The 22,494-nt window shown below is 34.0% G+C and overlaps 1 protein-coding gene across 3 annotated transcripts in view; it reads right to left on the reverse strand.

Annotated features, from left to right (window-relative positions):
• Positions 1 to 19,439: 19,439 nt before the first annotated feature.
• The window catches only part of LOC139092349 (adenylyl cyclase 78C-like), a 102,726-nt gene continuing 99,671 nt past the window's right edge, over positions 19,440 to 22,494 (reverse strand). For all 3 annotated transcript variants that reach the window (XM_070642697.1, XM_070642699.1, XM_070642698.1), the window contains 2 exons: positions 21,734 to 21,879; positions 19,440 to 21,620 (listed from right to left, as the gene is read on the reverse strand). In XM_070642697.1, the coding sequence (XP_070498798.1) occupies positions 21,453 to 21,620; positions 21,734 to 21,879 (314 nt within the window). In that variant the 3' untranslated portion in view covers positions 19,440 to 21,452. The remainder of the gene's footprint in view (positions 21,621 to 21,733; positions 21,880 to 22,494) is intronic.

Here is a 22,494-nt window from a genome sequence, read left to right on the forward strand (position 1 = left end):
TAGGTTTGTCCACTAACTTCAAGGAAAATCTCAATAATAAAGCTAAAATGACGATTTATAAAACAGACACTAAGTTGCCCAATTGGACTATATGGGTTGGATTAATGGATCAAGACTACCTAACAGTCAAAGAGCATGCTCTCACGGTACATAAATATCAGGACGGTACCTAAAATGACGGCTTCCTTGTCTGTTAAGGTGCGACTGATCAAACGAGCCAAAGTGAACAGGCTTCAATGGATAGGGCATGTTATAAGAAGACCTGTAGAAGCTCCTTAAAGTAAGGTCATTAAATCAGACTTTACTTACTTACTTACTGGAACCATGCTCCGATTTGGAGCCTAGGTTGCTACAAAAGGCCTTCCATCTGACTCTCTTGCTGGCTGCCCCAAATCAGACTTTGTTAATTGCAAAAGTAACTTCAAAGGGCATCCAAAGAACTCATGATAGGAAGTCGTTGATCGAGACAGTATCAAATTGGGAATTAATAAGCAGTATCAAGTGATTGACTTAGATTCAGATGACATTTGTGGGAGGTCATGGATCACAATTCACAAACTATACGATCAGGTCATCCAACCTACCAGACTCTAGCCTGTCAGGATTGTTCTTGAACGGCACAACCTGTTCTGTTGGTTTAACGGCATCGTGACGGTTGATTTTGTCCCATTCTTACGACGATTGCGGACCCAGAAAAGGCACCTACTTGATGGCAGAGCTAGCAACAAAGTCTGATGGGACACAACCAGTTTTTGTGTAGAGTGAACATGTTTACAGACAATAAATAAGCAAGAAAGTGACGACGATTCGCCACATTATGTCACTCAGTATTCACACTGTTCAAAATCATGTGACCTAACATCCAAACAATCCCCCCGTACACAATTTTACAAGCGACGTGTTCTGCCATACATTAAATGCATTTTAAGTATGCTAAAAATATCAAAACATAAGCTCGTTTCTTAATTTCCGATTACTTCTATCTCGATACATTATGATGATGTGCCAACCAATGCTCTCTGTCTTATGTTATTCTTCTACAATGTTGCCTCATTCATGCCTTTTGCTACAGTCTTGTAAAAATAAGCAAAAGGAAGAAGGAATTCAAAAATAAATAAATAAAAGAATGCAAAAAAACAAGAAAAAACTTACCAGTGGTGCTAATTGACGACTATTAATAAGAGGCTGCTAAACTCTTTCCTCTTTTGTTGTTGCTAATTGATCTCAGGTCAAACTTTTTTTTTTTGATTCACAGGAAGTTTATGAAATTGATTATGGAAAAAAGTTTTATGACATGACGTGTTTTTATGAATGAAATTCTCTCTTTGTCGTACTTCTGCTAATGAGTAATGTCGGTCAATAAAATATTTTTGAGAATATTAAGGCGCACCTTTAAAGGTCACATTTGAATTTCCTGTGGGGATATAATTTAACAATTGAGTGAGCATCATCCACCTTCCTTGTCTATAGGAAGAGGTTTTTATCGTCATATATGCCGCCCTTTTTGCATTAATATGGTTCATTGCTTTTAATGTTAAGCAGGGTTGCTCAACCTTTTTTGCTCGATGGTCCTTTCGTTCCTTGTAATCTTCTACCAAATCTGCACACGACATACGATTCATGGCATTTCCAAAAATGTACCGCGTCACACAGGTTCCCCACCACAGTCATAAAATGATGCAATCAAAGAGATGTTTGGGATTACACTCGATTGAGGGTTGATAAGCAGATCAACTAAGCATGAGTCATTTAAATTGTATTAGATTCTATGAAATATGAGTCAAACCAGAAGTTCCTATATTGGCATATGGAAAAATGAGAGCAACTTTTTTTCAAAGAAGTATTAGTTTATAGTAGTTGTTGATTTTGAGTAGCTGTTGCATCATTATAGGAGATTTATGACGTAGTGGGTATGGGTTTGATAGTTGGATTGTCTTATGTCTTGTGCAATTGTTCTTGACATTTGACAAAGTTGCGAAGGCAGTAAAAGAGCTGCATTTACGTGGAGATTAAATTGTCGATCAATCGACCTTAATGACCCAAGTTCGATTCTAATTTTCGCTAATCTAGCCACATAAGCTCGATTTGTGTGTTACCCGACACTTTACAGATATATTACATTAAAATACCCTGAATCATGCAATTGTGCAGAGTTGATCCATGACACGACGTTTGGACAGCACTGATCTTTGGGTTCTAGGGACCGAGGCCAAGTTGAAGCTGAAGTCTGACTCTGAAGTTTATGAAATGTCCAATGCCAACCTTCACGTGGTATACCATGTTACCACTAAAAGAACCGCCGGTGACTAAGCTTGACTGAACTTGGATTAGGATATATACTTGACAACCTATGAAAGAACAAAAAACAACAGAATTCAAATAGGTCAGGATGCTAATTAAAGCTAAAATGCAGCAATTTAGAGTCAATGTACTTGATTCACTTTAAAATCAAACTTAAAGGAATCCAATTGGATTGACATTCATCAAAATATTGTCCACACGACGACAAAGCTAACAAAGTAATTGAAATTACTGGAAACGGAAGATGCTGATTATACTGTCCACATAGCCATCGTATACACACCATTTAAACATGTGCCAATCAAGTAATTCACACAATTTTCTCAGAAACGCTATTATAAATGCCACCCAGAAGCACCAAATCGATTAATTTCACAGAATTCAGTTCCAGATAATAATAATTTCCAGAATTCCATAACTGCGTCCATATCAAAATTCAAGCTTATCCTGATATGGTCAAAAAAAAGAGTTATTTTTGTAACTATTGAGAATAAATATATATCAGCACCTCGAAACTCGAACACAAAGTATAACATTACCTCCAGCGTGCTTGCTATCTTATCAATTTCCGAATAAAAATTCACAATATTCAACAAAAAATAATTTTAAGTTGGAAACAGCTCAAGTTTTCTCAGAACATTAACCTTTTTACTAAGAATAAATGCTTTTTGCCGCTGTGCTGACTGATTTATTAATTGACATCAAATCGATTGAATCTAATTTGTTATTCATGTCCAGATGTAAACAAAAAATTAAAGTTTGTGCTTTTTCAATGGAACTTCGGCGAATTTAATTGATTTTGTTTATATTAAATTAATAATAAAGTTTATGCAGCTATTACCTACCCAATTTTGAGAGTATTTTTCATATTCCATTCATGATATTATAATTGGATAATGACGAGATTTACTGGATTTATTTCATAAACTTCCACTAATTTCACAATATCGTTCGTCATAATTTGAAATTAGTTCTTACGCATGAAGATGAGTAATTTGTGTTAATTAACGAGTAATACACATGCTGTTGAATATTTTTCATTGGAAATTGGGTGAGGGAAATTCAGATTTTTGATGTAAAGCACAAGTTTAGAGTTTATTATTATATTTTTAACTCATCACATTGATTAGTAGTAACCCTACCAATTTAACTCATTTAGTAGAGTATAAAGAGCATCATAGTAATTGTATAATTTAGTTACGACTACCTGAGTTGAGTACCTAAGGCTTGGTTGATCTATTTGGCACTAGAGTTGACAAAAGTAGGGTTTTGCCGCTTACCAGACCTAATAGGTAAAGATGATGCTCTCGAGAGCTTTCTCACATTAAATTTACTAAATGAGCATGCTCGTGAGCATTACTTTCACCTTACTCTGTGCTTGAGAGCACGCTTTTTGCTTGCTAAGGCAGTCCATCTTTTGATGGCTGTCCCTTTCTCTAATTGCCGCCTTTCATCTATATTAACACTATATAAACTCTGATATAGAATAAATTTTGACCCAAAGGGTAGTTCATTTATTACGGATATGCTTTTAAGAGAGGGAATACGGTGAGTTTGTCACGTATTGGAGAAGATGATAGATTCCCAACTCTGTACATTGCATGACCCAAGGTACATCAATTTAATGTACCTAGCAACAATTTGTTTCTCGCGAATCACACAAACCGTCAATGATGTGGCTAGAATAGCAAAAAAGCGTCCAAATTCAACCAGACTTTTCCTTGGAATTGAACCCGGGTCGTTAGGATTGGTAGCCCGACTCTTTAACCATTACGTCACTGCTTCTTGTTTCGTACCAGATCTCAAAATTGTTGCAAAAGGAAGGGAGATTCTAAAAGTCGATTTTTCGCGTTATTTAATAAGTGAATGGCTCCCAAGGGAATAGAACTGATCAAAATGCACAACAATTTAACAAAAACCTTCAAAAAATGGTCATCAACCAGAAAACATCAAAACAGTTAAACATATAACTATCCAGTTCCATACCCTTGTCTTTCCCTTGTCACTACCCCCAAAACATCCAAAAACCAACCAATCCCCATCACTTACGAACGACCTTTAAATTCCAAAATTACATTTCTTTTTTTTATGAAATCTAGACTATATAACAATGACAGCGAAGATAAGAAGAAACTCAGTAGCCGGAAATCAAATTGATTTAATTTTAGATATCGGACGTAATCTTATCTGACTGGCTGATTTAAAGCACACGCTTTTCCATTATTTTCTGTTGTCAAACATTTTTTCTCAAGATGATATAAAAGTTTATCTTTAAGATTTCATGCCCTAGACGTGGAGCACTCCTCGTTATTCGAGGAAATACTGAAAATATCAATTGTTACGCTTACGTTATATAAAAAAATTATTTAGGATGTCTGAATAATGATCTCAAGTGAAAAGGCTGCTCCTACTGCTCATGGTTGGAGCATCGTGGGTGACAGGAGAATTTAGCTGTGGGATTAACATTTATAAGGCACAGATGTGTCAATGAAGAGGTGCGGATTCCTAAAAATAATTTTATAAATGTTGAACTTTTTAGATTTTTGGTATTTTAAATCGCCTAATGCACTTCCTTAATATTGAAGGGAATCTTAAGGATTCTCAATATTCAACCACATCCTTCAACCCATAAAGCTTGATGAATAACTTAACATTTCATCTGAATATTCATGAAAAATACATTAACAATTTAAATAGAGATAAATTGCGTATTAAATTGATTTTGATGTTTTTACGAACTGTATCATTGTGTCACAAAGAGAATCTTCTTTGTTACTTCAAAAGGGGTTCGTTTAGACATGAAATTGTATACTTTAATGAAAGTGAGTTTTAGAATTTTTATTGCTGTATATACTTTAAATGGTTGTTTCTAAGGTGATTATAATGGAATTGACTGAATTTGGTATTGATTTCGCGATGTTTGTTGGGATTATAAGGCAGATGGTGTTTAAGCCTCAGTTGTTGTCATAACCTTTAGATTTCTTCTAAATTGGCAAGTGGTAGCCAGCGATAGAGCCAGCTTCAGGCGACTCCTGTGGGAGGTCATGGATCACAACTGATCTGTACTGTCAGCGAAATAAGTAAGTAAAATGTGATTCGGTTAGCGATAAATGGGTTAATCTATTAAAAAACCAACTTAAGACCGGAATGACTCTCACTTGGTGCCGGATTTGATCTAAACTGGTATCATGTCAGATTCACGCCTACCTGGAGCCGGATTTCAATACCACAAATCATCTAATCAATCGTTGGCGTGACTCTGACTGGTACTGAATTAAGATTGAATCTGGTAGCAAGTCAGAATCACGCCGACCTGAGGTCGGATTTCGGATCGATTAGCTGACTTATGGTATTCAAATCCGACCTCAGGTTTGCTTGACATTGGCATTGTTCTGGATTTAGATTGAATTAAGTACCAACTCAAAGTCATGTCGACTTGAGGCTGGATTTGGGACCAATTAGTTGAATTGAATTAGTATTCAGATGTGACTAGTTAGAATTTACAAGATGAAAATCATTCCTGAGCTTCAAAACTGATGTAAGAGCCTCAGCTTAACATCCGAACAAAAAATATGCACAAACTAGATGACTAAGCCATTAATATAGCCAAATCAAGAATATAGTACAAATTTTCAATACGCGACTCTCTTTTTGTTGCATCACTGAATCTACTTAAAGGCACATGACGAAGTAACCGCCAAAAATTTGGTTCCAGGGCAGCGTGACTCTAGTTATAGTCCAAATTCAAATTAATCCGCCCTCAGGCCAGAATTAAGTCGACCTAAGATCAGATTTTCGGCCTGGAATTGGATTTTAATGTGCCATCCGTTCTATTGTCCCTCATTGTTTCATGGGCGTCACCTGTTCCTAAAGAAAAGACACTTTAAAGTACAGTAAGTTCAGTAAGTACAGTAAGAATAGTACAATGCTTTGGAGTGTCTAATCCTGACCTGTAACATCTCAATAAACATCCCAAAGTATTCATTTCCAACAAATTTACATGCCTTTGAAGTCAATACTCATCACAGCACCTTCAACTCTTTGACAAGTCACAATAATTAAAATAAAGACAATGAAAAAAGTTTCAAGGAACTTTAAAAAAAATTCCAATTTACACTAAAAGTATTTACAAACAAAATAAAAAATTTGCAATCGCAGACGATAAGGCACAAAAAAGGTCAAGATTAAGCTAATAAAAATAAGTTATTGCCATTTTTTTTTTATCGTACGAAATTATTTGCGGAAGCGGTTCTGTTTGACTAATTTACAATTCCAATATTACTCGATATAATGAAAAAAAAAAAAAATTAGCAGTCATCCGTATACGGTCTATGAGACATGACTCAGACAGAATAAATGAGTCTGCCACATTTTGCACAAATCCAAAGGTCTATTGCATCATCAAGCGTCGAGTCGTTATCGTTACTCTCTCTCATGACATGGAAAATACCAATGTAATCTTATCAAACTGGAACTGAATGACATAATTGACTGTACAAGTGTTGCACTTACAGTCCTTATAATGCATCCAACGTCATCGTTGAAGGTGAAAATTCCTTATGGACAAAAGAAGCAGAAACCTTCAAGTTACAGCATCGAATGTTCTAAAAACAAATTGAGAAAGAAGAAAGTCACCCACGAGGCTATCAGTATATATATTTGCGAACGAGAGAGAATCCAATGACATGCTCATTATTCTCATTACCCCGAGTTACGATAATGAAATGACGACACAAACTTGTATAAGAAGACTTTACTTTTACAACTTTATTGTGACCCACACTAAGTTAGCTTCTAAATTATTGAGAATGGATTGAGAATGGGTGGGATGTGCGACACTTTGGAAGTGGAAGAGATAAGTTTTTTTATTTTGGTACCTGAAACAGATGACGAGTTAATGGGTTTTTACCGGGGTAGTTCCGGATATTATTTTTGAGTGATTGACCTGCTTTCTGGGAATAATGTTAGGTATTATGACGCTAGGTTGACGACGATTAAAGGTTATTGAATTTGAAAATTGTCTTTAAGTTGGGGACACAAATTCAGGATCAACAAGGGATCGTTCTGTTATTACGTAACTTTCTTAGTTCCGCCACAAACAATCAATATTCAATTTCCAAGAGAATCTGCTATAAATCTCAGAATAAATCAATATTAAGATGTCAATTTGAATATTGGAAAGAATAAGAGTGGGTATGGATCACGATTCTATGAAAAGATCACGTGGGCGGTCAAAGAACTCATAGAAAGAAGCTTAAGAATCTCGATGATAGTATTTCACTTGGAATCGGAAGTTAGCAAATATAACGAAAGGATAGAGGCAGATTCAGGCGACATGTATATAAGGTCATGAATCACAATTGGATTCGAATACGATTAATTGGCTTGATGTACTTAAAAATACACCTATTCATAGTTTTTGTTCCTAACCGACAAAGAGCATGCTTTCATGGCACAGAAAGAACAGTATAGTACCTAAAGGAGATATCTTTGCATGTTCAGGTGTGTGCATGTAATTGAAAAGAATGCATACAGATGCTGGAACAGCTGAAAATGGAGACACATCCAGTCCCAATTACTGTAGTTCTACACCCAAAATACAAACTGCACTTAAATTTTTTTTATATCTATTTGATGAGCCATAGATTCTGTTATTCTGTGATTCTGATCGTCAATTGAATCAATTGTTAACTACTGGGATAAGTTCTTGATAATCAACTTGTATAGCTATAATAGCTCCCAATGAACACAAAGTAGACCAAAGCATTCATATTAAATTAGTTGATAATTGTCTTGAACTTTATATGGCTCTCAAATGATTGCAACATGGAGCCATGGGCAAGTCTTGCGTATCGTCTCTTGAAACGGGATTGAGATCAAAATTACTCACGACCTCGAGCTGTATCGATGGTGATCTTCATCTTAATTTTGAGAATTTGTTAAAGTTGCGGCTTCAAAAATCCAAGGGCTTCCGAGTATACAAAAACCGTTAAGAATTAATCAACTAGGCATAAACTTGCCTTTAACTAGTTATAACGTTTTTTTATCAACTCGGGCTTGTCAAGTCAGAGTCTACTTACTTACTTACTTACTTTCTTGGCTGGGGCGCACGAGGGCCCATTGCCGCGCGTAGGGAAGAGTCTACTTGTATTAAAAATGCGCTTTATACCAAAATTAACCTAAAATTTCCCAACTTGCTCATAAATATGTACATAGATATATATTACAAAGAGACTTGTGACAGAAACACCGAAAATAATAGCAGCAACAATGACAATAAATAATAAATGAGCAATTTTAAGTCCGACTAAATTTCTGAAGGCTCTTTTTGTTGTTGTTGCACATTCATTCATAAATTTCAATTCTTTTTTTGTTGTGCTGTTGTGCCTTTATATTTCGGCGATTAAATAATTCATAATTTGTGTCGTCCATGAACTGCATTTTTTATATACTTTCGAACTCTTTTTTTGTATGAATTTTAAATATCATAACAAAGTTTTGGAGCGAAAGGAAATAGCAAAAAAGAAAAAAATGGAAATAAGAAGGCATGAATGCATGTGAGTGAAATGGAAATATGCGAAATAAACGATATTTTTTTATAGAGTAGGCAAACAATGTGAATTCAATCGGATTTTTAACACATTTTTACAATTGCTATTTGTAATATGCCGCATTGCACTTTTTTTTTACAGTTTCGCTTACTTTGGAAACGGAAATGAATAATGGTGTGTGCTTGTTGCCTTAGTGATAACGTTTAGTCTTGTCGCTCTTTTTTTTATATTATTTCCATTTCATTCAATACACTTACGATACGGGGTTTTATACATTGATGTAAGTATGCACACAACATTTTTTGTTGTTGTTGTTGCTTAAAGTCATGAAGTTCTTATGGATATGGAATAATGATGGTGATTGTTGGAGGTTTGTCGTCATGTCTGGTTACATCCGTTGGTGGAATTCTCATGGATTCTTATCCGTTGGATTGAGGAAGTAGATTTAAATGATTGGTGCTGTGTTTTTGAGGATTTAACAAGGATTGAATGCAGTGATGGGCAACCTTAGTGACGTGGCACGTTAGTGCGGCTACAAACGTTTTGGAAAACGCCATGAACTTTAAGAGCATGCAGTTTTGATCGAGGCTTATTGCCAAAGTGTGTCACAAAAGAATAAAAGGTTGTCCATCACTGGCTTAATGAACTGCATTGGCTTGGATGAAGATGTTTGGATGAGAATCGACTTGAGTAATAAGAATTTAGTATTGTGGGTGTATGTAGCACATGTTAGTAGACAGATTGAGTTTAGTATTGCAAGGAAATTACATTCACAGTCTGAAAAATTACTTGAAGGCGGATGATATAGAATAGCTGACAAATTGTGTCATCAGTACGGTCTAACTCTGACATGGAGCATCATTGTCCAAACTGCATGAAACGGTAGATTGATTTACCGTAGATCAAGCTCAAGTATGTGCCGTTGTTGACAGTATATGGCCCGTTCTGGCGTACAGCTTGATTAAATGAAATCCTAAGACTAAGACATTGCTTTTAGACTTTTTCTACGTCATATACCTTTTGAGTCAGCTTAGTCTGCAACTGAGATACCATTTTTCGGCTCTTACTACATCATGTACCTCTCGGGTCAGCTTAGCGTGCAAACAATTTTGACTTTTTTGAATATTTCAATAATTTTATGCAACTTTCGTCTATCAAACTTAAAAATACCAGTTTTATGCTAACATAGCTAGACTTTGAATCCAGTCAAGCATGTAATACTGGCACCAGCAACTTACAATCGCATAAAAAATTGCCGTCATTGTAAATTAACTGTCATTGACTAAATTTCAAGCTAGTAAGACAAACTTCCTCTGTTTTACCTCAGTTTATAGGCCAAGAGTGTATTCCATGGGGTCTGGCTATGTCTCTGTTAAAGCAACATGAAGAATGCGTTCAAGTCACCATCATGTCCACGCCAACTCTTTTTCAACAATTTTCAAATTGTCGTAACTGAAAAAATTCTTCAAAGTCTTATTTTCTGTACAATTTTTATTTTCTATCCATCGACATATGTTTGGCATACATAGCTCTATCCACTCTACATATTCATGTTCAATTCAACATCTGTCCTTATATCCGCTGCCGTCTATATGCTATACGTTGTGTTATGTGAAGATATACTTCTTTATTTTTTTTAACCGAAAAAAAATATGAGAGACATCCAACAAATTTTATGGATTCTCTCCACATTCTTTTTCATAGCAACCTTCTAGGTCTCTCATGGTGAGACATTCACACACACATGCATGTGTATGCGTCGGACGTACTCCTTCTTATTATTCTGATATGATGCGATATTAAAATATATAAAAAATCCAGCATGATGCTTCTCACCTTCCTACAATAAGCATTTGTAGAAATGAATGAGAGAGAATTTACGGATAAGTGTGTCAATGTGTGTATGCGCCGTTCTATACTAATAACATTATTAACAAGCATATATATAGTCGAACGTGAGGCAATCAAAGGAGCACATTGCATTGGGATCGGCAAGTGAGCGAGAGTGAGAAAGAGAAAGAAGCCTAAAAAAAACACATGCAGCACAAGAAAAAAAGGAAATAAAAGGAAGGATGTAAGTAGGCGTCATAACGATCCAAGGGACAATAATTAAACAATTCCATCCAAAGATTGTGCCTTAAAGAATAGAACCAAAATTTGCTAATTATTTATCTGCTTATGCCTTGCCATGTCCTCTCGTCGATTCATTAACGAAACAATAACAGCTTTATTTATCGATGCAACAGGAAGAGATGCAATGTTGTGTCCTTTTGTGACTGTAAAAATAATGAAAAAATTTGTCTATAAAAATATTCAAAACTGCATTTTGTGGACAGACTGTTTTTATTTATCTCTTGCATTTTGTACCTGAAAAAAAATATGTGTGCATACAATAATATCGCACCCCCGGAAATGATGTTGTTTTTCTTTGTGTCTGTCGACAAAAAAATCTATGCTGCCTATTGGCCGTCCCCAAAAACAATAATTATCATTATTATCCATTATCAGACCAGAAATAGTAGCTGCTAAATATTCTTTATTCATTCATACTCTCACTTATTGTGCTATTGCTGCTGCTGCTCACGGCTGTTAATGGATATTACAATCTTTTTATGTATGTCGTTTGAATTGAAACTTGGATGCAGGGTTGGAATAAGGGAAATTAAAAAAAAATGGTTCAATCAATGAATCCTATAATAATTAAATTTTTGATTGGATTCGAACCCACATGCTCCAGTTAAGTAAATCAATTTTCTAGGAAGCACTAACCATTTAGTCTATCAGACCATGCTAAACTGTATTACAATCATAGACAATATTCATATAAGAACATGTGATTTTTTTAAGAGTCATCATAATTTTAGCGATGAGCCTGCCAGTTTTGACAACAAACTAGTTAATCGCAGAGCACGGTTTGGCAACTAAGACTGACATTTATTTAACTTGCCCTAATAGACAAAGAGTTGGCTTTCGAGAGCTTGCTCACCTTAAATATGCTAGGTGGGTATGCTCAAGAGCGTTGCTCTCAGTTAACTCTGCTCTCGAGTGTACGCTCTTTGCCTGATAGGGTTGCTGTGAATTGTCATATTCATAATTAGACATACGAACAAAATATCACAGTCAATTGCTCCCGAGAAGACTACTTAGCATATTGGCTAGTTTGTAACTTGACCTTTGAATGACCAATGAGATGTTTTATGGAACTTGCTGGAGAAATCGTCATTACTCGACCATAGGTCAAGCCATTAACTCGACATTATATCAAGATTTTTTCTCGGGCCCTTTGTTACTTCCTTCGAATTTATCATTCATACTCGAATGATGAAATGATCATGTAGATCAGTGAAGGACAACTTGTGCTGTTGCAGATATAAGCAGCTATGCCTTTGACATTGGTGTTTTTCTAACAGAAGCCAGCAACAGACCCAACTCCAATTGCCAACTGAAAGAGTCCGAAAGTCAAAATTGGGTTCTGAATGGTTAGCTAAGCTAGTTTATTGTGTAAGCTTAACGTCTTGAGATGACTTTATGATTATTTGGATACAAATTACAATCTTAGGAAGGATTCGAACTTTATCAACACTCCTGCTTAAGTCTGCAAATCAGCAATCTCATTCTACTAGAATTCTATTAATCCACGACATCCAACTCTGCTTAAAACAATAAACATTAAAATTTGTACGTTAATTTGCGTTGAAATCATTTTAGAAATTTTTTTTGTACTTCCATTCATTCATTAAAAAATTTTTACAATTTTTTTTTCGTCTCTATTGTTTTTGGCGAATTGAGCTCACAATTGTGTTATTTCTTCATTTGTTGTAAATATAAAGATTTTTTTTCTCTAATTCTTATATATACTTTTATTTCTGGAACAGCAAGCATAAGTACAATTATGAGTCGAGATGCCTTTTAATGTGTTGATTGTTGTTGTGATGATGATTATTTTAACGATGATGATGATACAATAATGATGGCAAATGAGAGCTTGAAAATGGAGCTGGTTAGATGTTGAGAAATTTTGATGAGATGAGAGCACGGATGATTGGAGGGGAAAACATAGTAATTATTTTTGTTAATTTATATGCTGTTCATAATTTTATTTAACATTTTCTATTTTTATTTTTTCTTGTGTATGTCCGAGTAGCAGAGGTCGATTAGCCGATCTAAAATCTGGTATAAAGCTGACATGGTGTCGGATCTAAACCTTATCTTGAAAACTACGTCAGAGTCAAGCCTACCTGGTGCACAATTTAAATCAAATCCGGGACACCAATTCATAGTCACGTCACTCTTTTGCCAGAGCATCAAGTCCGAATCCAGGGCACTAATTTAGAGTCACACCAGCCTGGTGCGAGATTTAACTCGAATTCGGAGCACCAAGTCAGAGTCACGCCAGTATTGTGCCTGATTTAAACCGAATCCGGGGCACCAAATCAGAGCCACGCCAGCCTGGTGTCAGAGATTTAAACAAAATCAGAGGACATCAGGTCAGAGTAACTGAATCCGAAGCACCAAGTCAAAGTCACGCCGACTCGACTTGGTGATAGATTTAAAGTAAATCCGGGACACTAAGTCAGAGTCACAGTCATTTTGGTGCCAGATTCAGACCAAATGCGGGTTTCAAGTCAGAATTTAAGTCAAATCATGGTCACCAAGTCAGAGTCATGCCAGCCTAGTGTAAGATTAAAATCGAATCAGGACATCAAGTCAGTATCACGTCGGTCTGGTTCTGGGTCTTTAAACCTAGCCTAACCTACCTACCTAATTTAGCACAAAGTCAGAGTCACGCCATTCTGATGCTGGATTTAAATCAAATACGACACCAAGTAAGAGTCACGTTGACCATAGTCACGTGAAACTGATGTCTGATGCCAGATTTTTGTTCGAACAACCGTTTTGTGCTACTCGGGATGTATATGCTTATGATTTATTGAGTCACATATTTTTCATCTTGGATATAACATAAAATTTTTTGACTTTTTTTATTTCTTTTATCATTTCGTCACTTCTGCATTAATAAAATATATATTCATATTTTTTTCGAAGACATACCAAAAAGTAAGTAGAATTAAATTGACTATAAAGATGGCGATGATAATGTAAATTGTAACATGAAAGTTAATTTTTTACATAATTTACATGAAGAAAAAAGTTGTTGCCAACATTAAATATAAAGTTATGAATTCTTTAAAAGAAAATTTTTCTCACAAGTCACTGGAACTAACATTTTTTTTCATCATTATTTATATGCCTCAACCATTTTGACTTAAGTGCAGTTCTCTCGACCAGAAAAAATTAGTCTTGTTAATCTGTTCTCGTTCGTTTGTTCAATTTATGACTTACTTTAGTTTTTATGCATTTTCATTCAATTTGAGAATTTTTGATTCTCATGCATAATGTAATTACTTTACTTCCGGTGATACAAATAAATTGTTCTATTGCAAAAGAATTTCTCAAAGTTTTGATGGATTTAGTGCTTGAGGGGGCATATACAATGATAAGAGCTGTGAATTGAGGAATGTATCTATTCGGGCTTATTATGATGATGACGCTGTAAAAGCATTCTTTATAAGGTACTAACGACCGTTTGTCAAATGACAGGAGTCAAAAGATCGTGACGAATGCTGTTGCAACGTCATTGTCCTGGCATGTCACTTGAGCTTATGTAAGAATGTTTAAGTGTTAATAACATCCCCTGATAGAATAGGAAAGAAGCTGCCGATAGAGACAGCATTGCATTTGGTATTGGCAATTGGCATGCAGAAGCCGCCGATAGAACCAGCTTTAGACGACATTTGAGGGAGGCCATGAATCACAGTTGATCTGTACGGCCAGAAAAGTAAGTAAGTAAGTAAAATAAAGTAGGAACTAATGGCACATGACATGCTTTGCAGAAGGCATGGGTTCGAATCTCAATCGGGCTGTAGCTTTGAGGAAGTGCTCCACTAGTACCTTAGGAATAGTAAGGTTCCCAAACTAAGTTATTATCAAGCATTGATCAATAAAAAGCTAAGTATCTCCTCAAATTTTGAGTAACTGACTATCTCAGATCTAGATCTTTGTCAGATAATCAGAAGTTCATAGCTTCAGAAGAAGTTGACTTAAAATATGAGTATGGAAAGTCGTATCCACTTCATATAAAGTTCAAGCTCTAAAATTGTGGAAAATTCATAAAAATTTTAAATTTTTAGGCCCAATTTCACAGGCACTGGAAGACATGCCACCCAAAACTTGCGGCGATACATCTTGTTCCAGTATGGTAACCTGCCAGAAAGTCAGTACCAGAAAAATCAACCCCAGAGCTTCCAATTCAACTCAGATTTGTTATCAAAGAGTCAATTCCTATTTGATCTCCTTCAAAATTCCCTCAACAGACATCCTCATACTAAATATTTGATGTACAAAATCTCTTATCTATCCTACTATGTAGAAGCCAAAATAATTTCCTATCATTTATCAATGTTATGGCTTCAAATTGAATAATGCGTAATTGATTGTGTTGTTGATGAATTTCCACGAAATTTCCTTTACATTGTTGTAAATAGTAGGCGACGAATGTGGGCGAATTGGGGTTTTACAATCTGGAATGTTAACAAATGGAATAATAACTTTTAATTGTTTGCCTTTAGGGCCATTGAAAATTGGGATGAAATTTGATAGCTTATTATTTATAGAATTAATATAAGACAGGTTTATTTAAATTTTATTTAGGAATGTACACAAAAATACAACTAGAGGAATTGGATTATAATTTTAGAAGATGAACGATTTTGAATAGGAATTGATTTACTTTGGGAGAAAGTGACTAACAATGTTGGGTAGTTTAGTGTCAAATCTGACCTATTTTAATCATTTGTTCTTGTGAAATTCATTTCAGATTATTTAGCAAGCTTTAATTGAACAAATTGATTAATTGATCAAAAATTCGGTTCCATCTTAGGTTGACGGTACTCTAATTTGGTGCCGGTATTAGTAACTCTAGCATGGGACGAAGTCAGAGATTATTCAAATAGGGACTCTAAATTGGTTCCATGCCAGAGTTATGCCGGATTGGTGCCGAATTTCGGATCGATTACCCAAGCAAATGAAATGACTAAAAATCGTATTCTAGGTTTACTTGATTTTGACCCAGAGCTCGAAGTCGACTCTAATTTTGTATGGAATTAAATCTACTTTTCCATACAAATTTTGAGTCGAATTTGAGCTTCGAATTTCTGCGAATTTCTACTATGACCTTAAACCGGATTCAACGAAACTCGACTGGGATAAGAGTCATGTTTATACCGGGTCTGGTTTTTGATCATTTGAATTTCGTGTGTCTTCCAGGTTACTTCTGCTTTTCGGGAAAGATATCTCTTCTTATTAGAGACCTAAATAAGGGGCCGTTCACTTATTACGTTACGCAAAAAAACGAATTTCTAGGCCCCGCCTCCCCCCCTCGTTACAAAATGTCCATGGAAAAAAATTTTTTTTGGTAATACTGTTACAAAATCCTAGACCCCCCTCCCCCCTAAAAAGCGAACGTAATAAGTGAACGGTCCCTAAGGACTTCAGATGAATTTTTTCGCAATTTTTTAGGGGTTTTTGTAAGGATTTTGGGACAGCATTCTTAAATCCATCTAAAATTATCAGTCTATGCAATAAAAGCCATCAAAAAATACCTTGCTTTGAGCCTATTTTCTATGTATTTACCAAATAAATTATGAAATTTTCAACATACTCTTCTATCTAGCAATGCATTACAATAATTGAATCTCTAACTATACAGACTACAAATCTAATTTTTCTAGTCAAAGTTCAGCCATAAATTACAATTTCATCCTATATTTTATATTCTTAACTCAACAAACAGTAATAAAGCTATTTCTCGAAGAGTTCAGTTAAACTCAATTTTTTACAACAATCTGACCAAAGATATCCTTGTCACTATATTACAAATATATTATAGTTTAAACTCTACAATTCCATATTAAGAAAGAACACATTTCTCATGTCTGTCATTGTGGTCATTTACTTACATGCTTAATCATTTTTATTTTATTTCTTTTCTTCTTTTCTTACCACAGTTGGGTTGTTGACTTGAATATGGGGTAATTAGGTGATTATTCCTCGGTAATTATGGGTTTGAAGGCTTTGTTGTTTGAGGGGTTGAGGTCTGAAGTATGACTTGAGGTTTATTGAGTTATTAGATTATTCATAAAACAATTATTGGTTGTTCCTTAAAGGTGGTTAAAGTGAGGATATTCACGGAAAGTACATGACATAGGAATAGACGAAAATACTGCTTCAGGTTGTTTTGACACTTCGGATCGACCAGACGGATTGACTGGATTCTTGAATCAGATCGGATTTTATCGGATTTGGCTCATTTCCAGGCTTGAATCCGAGTTTTTGGCTATTTCTTGGTCGCGTGCCTTCCAATATTGAATATTAACTCGAATAATCCAAATTAGTTCTAAGTCGGCATGACTTTGACATATTGCCGGATATACACCAGCGTAACTCTGTCATGGTGCCGGATATGCACTAAATCTGGCACCTATGCTAGAATCACGTCTGAAATAAACCAAATCTGGCTATATAACGGCTCAATATCAGATATTAGATCGATATACCGACTCGTGTCATTCAGGTATGCCTTAGACATGTCACATAACATAAAACTAACCAGAAAATTCCAAAGTACACTCGATCTACTTTTGCATAACTTCATCAAGTGACCATGCTGACTGAAATCATCATCATCCCATTTAAAAGGCACAAAAAAGAAAAGAATCAAAGTTGATGGCAACTGTTGCGAAGATAAAGAGGGTCAAAAATGCCATTCACAAAATATTCTCAGAATTTCACTTCAAGTATCTGAACTCAGCAGTCATTTGACACTTAACAAAATTTGAAGGCAGTGTCTACATGCCGAAACTGCATCTCTGGCACATCGTAACATTAAAAAAGATAATTTAATAGCAAAACATCCAGTCAGGATATCTGGTTCATAGGTATTAATGTCTGGCGCAATTAAGGGGTTGTAGACTTAACAAAATATAAATAATATACAGACTTCCAATGCTGCCAACATTCAAGTCAACAATCCAATATATAATAAAAAATGCTTAATACTCCTCAGACAGTGCTGTCATTTAATTAACTTGCTTTACTGCTCACTACTTTATATAGAAATTGTTGTAAAATGTAAATGAATACCTAATTGATTATATAAACAAAGGGAACAGATGAACAAAAAAAATATATATATGTCTTTGAATCACGTCGCGAATGATTAAAAGCAAGTCATTTGAATGATTTGTCACGTAAGTACATTGTGTTCTGCATGACCTAATTATTCTGGATTTTTTTCGAAATTTTAAGAATTCTTAAATGACGTTTTAGTGATTTTTAAAATAATATTTTTATTTTTAAATTTAAGAAATTAAAGTTAAAATTTGAATAAATTAAAATTTTGAAAATATGATTCAAAACTTCAAAATTTCAAAATTTTTTAACAATTTGAAAATTTTTAAACTTTGCTATTGACTTAAAATTTGAAAATTTTGAAACTCATTTTATAAACTCTTAAAATCATTAATTTTAAATATTTAAGAAATTTTAAATTAAATTAAATTTCAAATGTTACATTCAAAAAATTTTAATTTAAGTCCAAATTTAAAATTTTTAAATTTTTGAAATTCAATTTGAAATTATCAAAATTAAATTTGAAATTTTCAAAATTTGAGTTGAAATTTTTAAAATTGAAATCAAAATTTAACATTTTAAAATTGTTGCTTGAAGTTTCAAATTTTAAAATTATTATTAAAGTTTTTAAAATTATAAATCTGAAATGTGTAAAATTATAAATTTCAAACTCATAAAATTAACAAACTTAAAATTTTCGAGATTTTTCTTATTTATTTTTCGTTTAAATTTTAAATTTATTAAGAATTTCATTTTGAAATTTTGGAAATTTTTTGATTTTAAAATTGTAAATTAACTTTTTGAAATTTTTAATGAATTTTTGGATTTTAAAATTGAAAGATGAATTAATGAAGTTCTTTTTTTTTAATTTTCAAAATTTACAAAATTTCATGTTTCAAACTTTAAATTTAAAATTTTGAAAATTAAAATTCTAAATTTCAGAAAATTTAAAATCCAAAAAAATTTAAAATAACTTTTATTTAAAAATATTAAAAACAAAACAATTACAACTTTCTAAAAATAAATCAAAAAATATCCAGTCATATAAAAATCTCTTTCCATCTCCAATAATTAAATTCCTTTTCATTTTCATTCAACTTATCTTAAATCTATCTCAATTTTCATTACGCTAAGTTCATTATTGTTGTGTGATCTTGAAAAAGTGTCTACATTTTTTTTATGATGAAAGACGTTAATGTTCTATCATGACGATGATGATGATGATGATGATTATATTCTTAAATTTATTTATAAAGGAAAACATCAAAAAAAAAAAAAGACAGTAAGTTTAATTTGTTTACGTCAAATTGATTTAAAATCATTAGTCGCTTATTCTTCGGTTGCTCACATAAGTTTAGTTATTGGGGGACTAATAGTATTATTAAGTTGAGGATGAGGTGCCGTGCACACATAGATTTTGTCTATAAAAAGAATCGTACACAAAATTGAGAGAGAAACTTTTATTTTTTTTTTTTTTTATTTTATAGTAAATGCGTCACCATAACATCATCAGCATATTTATTCCAATTTTCAATTTTTCACATTATGCTTAATACTTCATAACTGTACATAAACAAAAAGCAGTAATTTTCCGGTATCAAAACACTTTTGTTCATACTCAGCACAACAATAATGATTTAATTTTATTTTGAATTTTTTTGAATAAATTAAATTTAAATTTTTATTTAGACTAGCTTGATTTTGGAAGAGATGGAAAGTAAAAAAAATTAATATTACATCATCTTTGGATTATAACTTTTTTTTTTTATTGTTCTTTGAGATACTTAATAGTTGAAGATGTTAAGTGATGAAAATTATTATGGAACTAAATATCCCTTGTGGTAGACTTAAGAACTTCTGGAAGGAAGCTGTCGGTAGAGACTAGAGACAGTATTGCATTTAGTATTGGCAATTGGCAGACGAAAGCCGGTGATAGAACCTGCTTTAGGCGTCATCTGAGGAAAGCCATACAGTTGATATGTACGGTCATCGAAGGAAGGAAGTAAGTAAGTAAATATCCTTAACAGGTAAAGAGCAAGCTGCAGGGGTGCAAAAAATGCACTACGGTACCTAAAAGACCATCACGGTACCTAAAAGACCACTACGGTACCTAAAAGACCACTACAGTACCAAAAAAAACCGTTACGGTACCTAAAGGCCGCTCCGGTACCTAAAAGACCACTGCGGTACCTAAAAGAACACTATGGTACCTAATAGCGATCTCTTTGCCTAATTGAGGACCAGACTTGAATTTCAACTTGACTCAACTTTTCCATCCAAAATCCGACTCAACTTCAACCTCTGCATAATATACATATTTTGGAACTAACCATCGACATAGTAAATGTAATTGTGTGATAGAAAATTGTGAAGACGATTTGTGACATTTCTGAGAAAAATTTTTTGGAGCATAATTATAGACATTTGTTTTGACGGCATCTCTAATTTTAGATAGCTATTGTTTTGTTAGATGAATTGAGTGATGATTGACAAAATTTTTCTCAAGTTCCAATTTTTTTTTGGTTTTTGTGGAAGATTTTGAAGATTAGTAATTAGTAGATTAGGTCAGTGGTGTTCAAGCTGTGTGTTTTGTAGTTCACTAGTATGGGAAGTTGTGCACTAAGGGAAGGATGGGTTTGGGAGTCAATCTCTCTATTTTGGAAGAAAAAGGGGTCTTCATGAAAATAATCCACAAATACCCCTTAATTTTAGCGACCAATACCGCAATAGACCATTTTGCTTACACTTTTGGGCATGGGTTCTCGAAATGAGATTGTTTTAGTGAACGGGAAATTCCCTGCTGGTCCCAAAGATGTCCGGAACCGGGTTTTCGGGAACCATAATTCTCGAGCATTTGTTAAAGCTGAGATGTCGGGAATCTATAGTTTGTCACATAGGAAGAAATTGTGTCACAATTCCCGTAAGATTGGAATCCTTCACCAACTCAGAGCCACATGTTCGGTTTGTATATGCTATGAATATACACTTCAATATACCCTAGATATACATACTTCTCATACAATACTAGAAATAATTCAAATTCTCAATATTTATTGTGTAATTTGCTCAAATCCTCTTTTTATTGATCATCGCCTTGGTAACCTATTTGCTCCCTAGTAAATATTCTATGCCACTCAGGTTAGTTCCAATAATTTTCATCACAAAATCTCATTCAATTTTGTCCATAAAATTTGATTATTGTTCTACACAAAAAGAATCTTGTATAATTTTCTTTATTTTTTTTTTTGTTTATTTCTTCCGTTATAGAAAGAAGCATTAGAAGTAAAAAGAGATATTCATACTATCATTACAGTTCTATACAAGTCTAAAATATAATTTTTATTTTTTTAGCGAGATCAGAAAAAAAAACAAAGCAATTCCTTCTTCATACCACAGCAAATTTTCTATTTCTTAAAGAAGTTTTGATTCATTAAAAATGCTCATTGCTGTTGTTGTTGTGGATGTTGATGGACCGAATGTTTTATCATTGTTATTGTTGTTGTTAATGTTGCTAATGTTTGCGGATAATGTTGATTGTGTGATGGTTGTTGCTGTCAATGTTGCTGCTGTACTAAAGGTCTGTGAAAACGTTAGAACAAAACATTGAAACATTGTATGAAAACATTAAAACATTGAAAGCTTCTCTTCAACCCCATTCAAATTTTAGAGCTTTTTGCTCGTTATTTTCTTACCTTTTTGTCTTTATAGCTTCGCGTGCGAACTCTTGTCGTATTTCTCCGTACTTGATGATTAGAGGATGCTTTCTGTGAAAGTCTCATCGAAGAAAACGTACTCCCTCGGCGTCCGAGTTTGAATTTCGGAGATGGCAAGTCGGTGGCTAGTTAAGGATCGTAAAATATGTAATAATTTTGGTGAAAATGACTAAAACTTTTTTGAGGGAATAAAGTATGTGATGTTCATGAAAAGGATGTCCATTAATCGTGAATGTTATGCATTTATGGCATGAATGTATGTCACAATGTCGTACACAGTAAATAAGTTACTTATTGAAGCATCAAGGTCAAATGAGACATGGAAAATCTAGCAAACAGACTTATTCGTCAAATTTCATGTCTTGAATGACAATTGATCATTTATCATTTATTCGAGGCTTAATTGTAGGTGGATGATTCTAAGCTATTGGATATAATTTATTATAAATAAATCAATCAAAAGAAAATTCTTTGAAATGATTTTGAGACACGTACAGGAATGCTCGAAATGGGTGTCCCGAGCAGCATAAGGCGGTTAATTGCAGTTGTTGCCATAAAATGGATCAAAATCAGCCGTCTTGTTACCGATAGGGTAAGTTTGTGTCTTACAGTCAATACGGCAACTTAACAGACCATAACAGACACATAGTATGCTTTCATGTCCCAGAAATATCACTACGGTACCTAAAAGCAGTCTCTTTGGCTATTTGGCTGCACCCTAACTAACATACTGTGCTGCT

Source organism: Chironomus tepperi, unplaced genomic scaffold (assembly GCF_022539635.2).
Source record: "Chironomus tepperi strain 1889 unplaced genomic scaffold, CSIRO-AGI_Ctep_v1 contig_298, whole genome shotgun sequence".
Classification (NCBI taxonomy): Eukaryota; Metazoa; Arthropoda; class Insecta; order Diptera; family Chironomidae; genus Chironomus; species Chironomus tepperi.